This window comes from Synchiropus splendidus, chromosome 16, assembly GCF_027744825.2.
Source record: "Synchiropus splendidus isolate RoL2022-P1 chromosome 16, RoL_Sspl_1.0, whole genome shotgun sequence".
Lineage (NCBI taxonomy): Eukaryota > Metazoa > Chordata > Actinopteri > Syngnathiformes > Callionymidae > Synchiropus > Synchiropus splendidus.
This window is the reverse complement of record NC_071349.1, coordinates 8,780,785-8,788,585: the sequence shown is the minus strand read 5'-3', so window position 1 is coordinate 8,788,585 and position 7,801 is coordinate 8,780,785. Positions and strand designations below refer to the sequence as shown.

Below are 7,801 nucleotides of genomic sequence, written 5' to 3'. Positions count from 1 at the left end.
TTCCCATTATTGAGGAAAAACATTCTTTCGGATGACCAGAGTCTCTTCAGTGAGACTAGAGGAACCACTGCAGCAGCAGGTAATTCTCCCATATTCATGCAGCTGTTGTGCAGATACTTGATGTGCTCCTCATTACGTGCAACTTGGAACTGTGTTCAACCTTTTCCTGTTGAATGCTCCCTAAAAGAAGAGCAGGATTCAGATCTAACTCACGAGATGGAACCTTCTACTCAATCACTGAACACCTTTTTTTTTAATGAAACCTTTAACACAGCATTTTTAAGCCAAGAGCGCCCCCTACTGAACTGCAAAAATGAGGCTTCATGAAGCCTCTTCAGCCTTTTTTATAATCACTGACTCTACAAGTACTGGTGAGGCTTAGTTCTCACTGTTTTCCACTTGTTTCACTATTATTGATTATATCAGGGGTTCTTAACATTTTTGATCTCGGGGCCCACCTTTCTCAGAACCAGTGGGTCCTGGGGCCCATTCAATAGAAATGATTCATGACTCTTGATTTCATTTCTGATCAACAATAGTTAACCTACTGACACAGAAACAAACAAAACCTTGTGAAATGTCATGAAACCAACCATGCATCAAATTTACTACAGAAAAAAAGAAAAAATATATATATACACTTGATGCAAACGGTTGACACAAAAAAAATGAATGAGTATAATAAAACAATTTCTATATATCCTAAAATAAAAATTATACATTTCATTTCAACTAAATGAAAGTATTGGCATAAAACGTACTAACTTTGTCATAGGACGAAGGGACGAGGGAGCTAAAGCCACGTATAGGGGACGTGGTGTAGGACCCAAGGGCGAGTGGTAATAGGCACAGGAGGCAATTATAAATAATTAATAATTAAACAAACAAGAAAAAACACAACTAAAAGCGTCACCGAACCAGGAAGTAACAGAGCAAACGCAGAATGTAAAAACAGTAACGAAAATAACAGAAGTGCACAAACATGAGTAAAAAGTCAAAACAGAAAGCGTCACCGAACCGGGAGAAAACGAACTTAAATCACAAAAGAAACCGAGAATAAACTACAAAAGAAACCAAGAAACACACGGCAAACAGCAAGAAACCAAAAAACACTAACTCAGGAACCACAGTTAAACACAGACAAATCCAAAATAAGCTAGCTCACAGAACGAGAGACCGAGAACAGAGAGAACCAGGAGTTAAATGAGATAGCTGGCAGAACAGAACAAAAAGCCGAACACAGGGAGAGACACGAGGACCAGGAGTTACCACAGGGGAACGAGAGGAGTCCAAAATCACAGGAACCAGAGGAAACATCACAGGGAACGTGGAAACACACAGGGACTAGGCGAACCAGCAGGAAACAAAGACAACGATCTGGCACACGTTGCTGGAGCCCAGGTGTTTTTGAAGACAGTTCGTCAGGGGTTAATCGGCTCCAGCCGTGTGCCAAAGGAACAGAGGGAGAAACGCAAAACCAGGACTCGGAGCCTGGAAGCGGAGCCATGACAAACTTTTTACTATTGAGGGGGCGCCATCACTTTCTTTATCATTGTTTCTTTTCAAGAACTTCGCCATAGTTGGCAACTATCACAGATTTGCAGCTGTCAAGTCGATTCAGTGACACACTACTGCCTCCATACGTGGCTAATGTATTAAAACTGAGCGTCTCACGGCCCAGAGGTGTAAAACAAAAAAGCCTCTAGCGGCCCTCTAGGAAGCACGGCGGCCCAACCATGGCCCCCTCCTTTACAGTTAAGAATCACTGTCCTATATAACAATTTTGCTGGGTATTTGGCTGGCTCCACATTGAGTCTAGTAACACCTGTCTTGCCACCGTCAAGTCAAGTTGTCTTGAAGTTAAGGCAAGTCTCATTTCATCAACATCAAGTCAAGTAACGGTCAGATCGAGTCCTGTTATGACTAGTCACCGTCAAGTCAAGTCGTCTTGAAGTTAAGTCTCATCATTGTCAAGTCAAGTAACAGTAAGATCGAGTCCTGTCCTCTCTTGTCATGGTCAAGTCATGTCGTCGTCTCGTGAAGTTAAGTTAGTCTCGTCATTATCAAGTCATCGTCTCATCTCGCCAAGTTAAGTCAAGTAAGCTTGACTTGAGTCCTGTCAAGTTTCCATGTCCAGTAACTCAAGTCAAGTCCAGTCCCGTCTCATCTAGTTACTGTCAAGTCAATTCATTGTTTCGTCTTGTCTCCTCTAGTCATCGCCAAGTCAAGGCCAGTCAAGTCCTCCTCTCTTCAAGTCATCATCAAGTTTAGGTTCCTCCTCGCCTCTTGTGTCGCCCTGTACGGTCATGTTTTGGATTAAACCATGGCTGAACTCTGCTCCTGCTCTTTAGGGTCAAAAACCTGGAGCTCACGACATAGTCCTGTTCACCACAGCTCCCTGAGGGACAGTTCCAGTAACCTATCCCAGGTTAGTGAGAAGCTCCGCCTCACCGCGACCTGGAGGCTGGAGATGCCATGCCGGCTTTTGGAAGGACCATCCAGAGCACAAGTGATCATCTTTGTTAGAAGTCGGCTCTCGCCCCTAAAATATATCCAGCTAGTTTCAGAAGAAAAGTAAATAATGGGCCCTTTTCAGTCAGGACAGGTTCAACAGGGATTTTATTTACTGATCAATAACACATTCTCCGCGAACCACTCGCCCGAAGCGTCATTATAGAGGCGCGAGAATGATGGTTGCTGTTTCTCAAACCCTTGTGTCTGAGAGCTTTTTAGTCTGGAGCAGATGCTTGACACGCCATCAACAACAAGCTGGGGGTTTCTCCTGCCTCCTTCCACAGTCCAGCGCAATTCACTGGGGCAAACACCGGCTTCTTCAAGTAAATTAAAGTTAGGGGGGAAATGTCCTGAAGCGCAAGTGTTGGTGTGTGGAGAGTTCACCCTGAAGATGTTTGGAATATGGCGGATCATTGCGTCTGTCCCCTGCTGTCAAGTCACTATTGAAGGTGACGGACAGCAGGCGCTTTCTTTCTCTATGTTACATCTCCCTCTAGTGGCCCTTCATGAACTTAGCACTAGACAAACAAGCTATACCCTCATTGGCTGAATCGTTGTTCGCTCTTTATTCCTTCAAGCGAATTTGCATCTTTGTTTTCTTTTATAAACAATACCTTTCTACCCACAAAAACGTTTTTTAAATTGAAATAGCCTGAGCAATTTTTGACACATGTCGCCCCCTATTGGTGGCTTGATGTATTCGTGTGATATCAAAAGCGTCTTGTAAAATGTGGATTCCATTAATAATGAGTTCTTCTCATCATGAGGCCGATTCATAATTTTATTCATTCCACATTACACTGAAGAAGAGCTGATGAAACTGTGATCAAGCTCTGATTTAACATCCAGCAGGAGGCAGAGAAAAAGCTACTGAGGAGTTTCATATATTTCTAATTTCACTGACACAGAGAGTCGCTTTATCATAACTCTGTGTTTATTAAAGGCTTATTGAAAAGATGTTCCAATTTCCACCCTTAAATGCACAACATTTTACCTTATTTTCTCATGTTTTATTTATAGGTTTCTGTGTTAATATGTAATATTTCACCTCTTTATGCGCCGTCTGCATTACTCTTCCCCCCTTCAATTACATTTTTCCCCAGACAAATGGGTTGAACAAAACTTTTTTTTTATTCAATTCCCATTGTCACAGTCCTCAAGTATATGTAGTTATTTCAGAATCTGCTTTATTGCCAAAGTCAGTGAGGACCCCACCAACTAGGAAAGTGCTTCAGTACGTCATGCAATACTGAAGAACAATAATGAAGTAAATTACATTTCAACTGCTTTACACCTGCAAAATGTGTTCCGAATAGGGTATTTGTTGTATTTGTTGTGGATTTAAGTCCTCATGAGATGAGCGAAATTCAACCGCTCATCTGCATGTTACCTGTTTGCTTTACCAACTGATCAATCCAGGCAACAGAAAAAAAACACAACACACAAATAAAAATGACATTACCATCGGTCCGACAGATTTTCCTCCAGCAGTTCAATCTCCTTTCACCATCCCAATCCTGAAGCTGCAGCAGAAACGCTCGGTGCGAAGTGGCGCCGTAATGCGCTATAAACCAACGGTACGCTGATCCCTGACCAGCTGTCACAGCCTCGGTATGACATTCACAGTGATCAACTGGTTGGGAATCAGCTGTCATCGTTAATTGACCGCGTTTCTAGTGTTTAGGCCACTCCCAAAAATCACCCCTATTGTTTCCCCGTGCGAGTTTATTTGCCCCCTTAAATATAAATATAAATATGGATCAGAAAAAATACTCCTTATTTTAAGTCATTATTAGACTTGGCTCGCTCTGACAATAGTAACGCGACATCATTTGTATCTTTCTTTGAAAAACCTTTCTTTTAAAAGAACAAACCACTTCATATTGGCGCCGGTTATTATTCGTGTCTGTATGGAATAAAACACGTGCTGATAACGCTTGACTTCAGAAGCAACTTTTTTTTTTTTTTTTTTTTTTACCAGACAGAATTTGTAAATCTGAAAAACGTAGACAGCATCCATGAAAGAAAGAACTATTGACGACAACAATACAGGCTAAAAATGTTGAAAACAGAGTCGAATTCTTGTTGCCGCTTTTTTATATTTCTGACCACAAGGTGGCGCCAGATACCCCTAATGTGCTCGGGTGAACCGTCTGAGGGCAGCGCGGACCATGTGGGGGGTTCCCGCTGCTTCACCGACGTCTCTCATTGGTTCAGAGTTTTGAACCGCAACCCCTCTCCTTCTCTTCGATCGCCCTCTTAAAAACCAAAAGTGAGAGACTCGTCCTCACAACTTCCACACTCTCCAGTCATGGCCATCATCCACTCTGTGGGCGTCATTTTCTGCTGTGGCGGCTGGCTGGGCATCGTGATCGCCGCGTCCACCAACGACTGGGTGACGCTGTGCAAGCACAACTGGAACGCCTGCCAGTGGATGGACTCGATGGGGAGACAGGGGCCGTGGGCAGACTGCCCCTACGCCAGCAGGCTCTACCAGTGCATCACCCACCAGATCCTGGACCTGCCCGGTGAGACACTTGCGAGACACACTGTCTTTAGTCACACTTTTTTCATGTACTTTCAACCACAATAACAAGCAGCTTATTGAAAGAAAAATGAGTTCAGTTACAAAGAAAACAGCTCCACAATTATATTTTTTAATTGTATAAAGATATTGTTTACACTTGTTTTTATTATTCAAGTGTGGCACGAGTAAAAAGTAAACTGTTCTAGTTTTGACTAGCAAAGTTTTTTTTTACTGAGCATTAAATTTAACTAAATTGTTTTTTTTAGATTATTTCCGAGTTTTAATTTGTAAAGTTTTTCATATATTTCCTTTGTTACACCACTCATAAAAAAGGCATTTAATAATTGTGATTTGTTTTTATATCTAAAATACCAACATAAAATTCAGAGAAATGTGAAGAAAAATTCGCACCAAGATTTTATGAATCATCTGGTTCTCATGGTAAAGTTAAAGAAACAGTCTGACCATCTGGGAAATACATCCAACATGCAGCACCTGACCTTCAACCCCTTGTGTGGTCAATGTCAAATGTGATCGTCTGGTTTTAGTTCATCTTTAAGTCATGTTTCCTCAATTTCAGTCATTGTTAGAGCTTCATTTTCTATTTACAAATCTTTGTCGTTCATCAATTGAACAGGGGGCTGTTTTCTGAGATGCGAACTATATCTTTTGTGTCCGAAACAGCAACAGGTCCTCAAGTCTGGCTTGAAATTTGGACCCATTTGAGTGTGTTTCACTGAGATCAGAGAGAGAAAATGGTCACGTGATGAGAGGGAGTTGTGTGATCCAAGTTCTGCAGAGCTTCCTCAGACTGTCGCCCTCAAATCCGCCAGAGAAAGGCAGGATGCCCTGGGGCCCCATCCTTTCTGTAGGTCACTAGTCAGGAGCCCTTCTGGATGGCTCTCATGGCAGCTCAGCTCCCTGCTCACTGGGCTTTTAGGGAGTGAAACTCGTTTCAATTCACACATTTTTTGTCACTTGTTTGGAGAATGATGTGCTGTTTTTTGGGACCAGAGAAGGAAGCTTGAAAATGGGACGTGGCCCTTTAAGATTTCAGACGACCTTCTTTAAACTCCATTTAACCTTCACTTTGGTGGCAAAGTGATTTAAGGTGAACAGCTTCTGCTGGCTTTGTGAACAGGATCTCATTCAGTTTCATGTTCATTGTTATTGACCTGATCAGAACCATGAGTCAATGTCTCCTCCTCCTCCTCTTCCTCTTCCTCCTCCCCACTACCCTTCCTTTACCTCTCCTTCTCCTCCCTTTTCTCCCTCTACTCCTCCTCCTCCTCCTTCTCCACCTCCTCCTCCTTCTCCCCTCCTCCCCTCCTCCTCCCACACCACCCCTCCCATACCTCTCCTCCTCCTCCCTTTTCTCCCTCACCTCCTCCTCCTCCTGTTCCTCCTCTTCTACCTCCACCCCCTCCTACTCCACCTCCAGCCTACATCCAGGCCACACGAGCCCTGATGGTGATCGGCTCCATCCTGGGCCTGCCAGCGTTGCTCTTGCTTGTCATGTCCATGCCTTGCATCAAGCAGAGCGAGGACCAGAAGAGGAGCAAAAACGGCCGCATCTTCGTGGGCGGAGTCCTGATGCTCGTGGTCGGTAAGGTTTTCTGAATGATCGTCCGAATGAGAATCAAAAGTTGGACATCCTCAGTTTCCGTTTGACTCGACCCTGCCGGACATCACATTCTTCTCTCCCACCTCCTCCCTCCCGTCCACGCCCTGTTCTGTTCAGAACCATGTCTGGAGCACCCACATGACACGTGCTTGAGAAGTTCCCGCAGCTTGAAATTCACCCTTCTTTAACTGCATCAGAATATACTCAAACAGGTGACAAAAATAAATATAGATTTGGGTAAAAGTCTGCTCACAAAATTCCCACATTTGAGGAGTCTTTGAAGTGCTCATCTACTGACTCAGCCTTAGTCAACCAACCGGAGAAACCACCCAGCAGCTCACCGTAAAACCACAGAGAAACATTGACTTATTCAAATGATCTTTCCACCTTTCGACTTGATTCTGAGGATTTGGCTTCTTATCTTCTGTGTCTTTAATATTTTGGCTTCATATTTTACAATCATAAGCACAACAACCCGACCACAGGAGGGAAAAAGGACTGAGTCAGTGATTCAAGGCCAAACTTTAGTAACAAAACTCAGCCTTTGTTTGTCCTGCACATTCTTTCATCGGAGTGATAAGAGAAGCCAGAGAGGCACAGCAGAAGAAAAACAAGCGAGTGCTTCTCTGTCAAACCCGAGCTGGTGTTGACAGCACTTCACCGGAGACAGGACAGCACGGTCATGGATGTTTGGTGGTCCTCGCTTGGAGAAGACCATCTCATCACTGTCCCCAAGAACATTTTTATCTAGGAGCTCTAATGTTCTGAGAGGGAAGCAAGGAATGGTCTGATGCATCTGAATTCATCTTCAAAAAGGAGTAAGAGTTGTAGATGGTGAGGTTGTCCTTGGGAGTGACTTGGGAGGGACATGTGGAGAGGCTTGGAGACAACGTGAGGGAGGACAGATGTTTGGACACTTGGAAAGAAGAGACAGAGATGGACCAAAAATGCAAGCGATGAAGAGGAGGGAGACCAATGAGGTTCATGGATGGGATAAAGACGGATGAAGAGGAGAGGTGTGACCAGGGAGGACGTTAGGTTGAGGTGGAGGAGACTAGTGATTTTCTTAGATACATTATACCAATGAAATGAAGAGCACTGGATGATAAACACTTGACAGACTGGTAAGTGAGTTC

General features: G+C 43.6%; 1 protein-coding gene across 1 annotated transcript in view; it reads left to right on the top strand.

Moving 5' to 3' along the window:
* Positions 1-4,752: 4,752 nt before the first annotated feature.
* The window catches only part of cldn11a (claudin 11a), a 4,383-nt gene continuing 1,334 nt past the window's right edge, over positions 4,753-7,801 (top strand). Inside the window, exons 1-2 of the mRNA XM_053844741.1 lie at positions 4,753-5,042; positions 6,483-6,647. Of these exons, the coding sequence (XP_053700716.1) occupies positions 4,826-5,042; positions 6,483-6,647 (382 nt within the window). The 5' untranslated portion in view covers positions 4,753-4,825. The remainder of the gene's footprint in view (positions 5,043-6,482; positions 6,648-7,801) is intronic.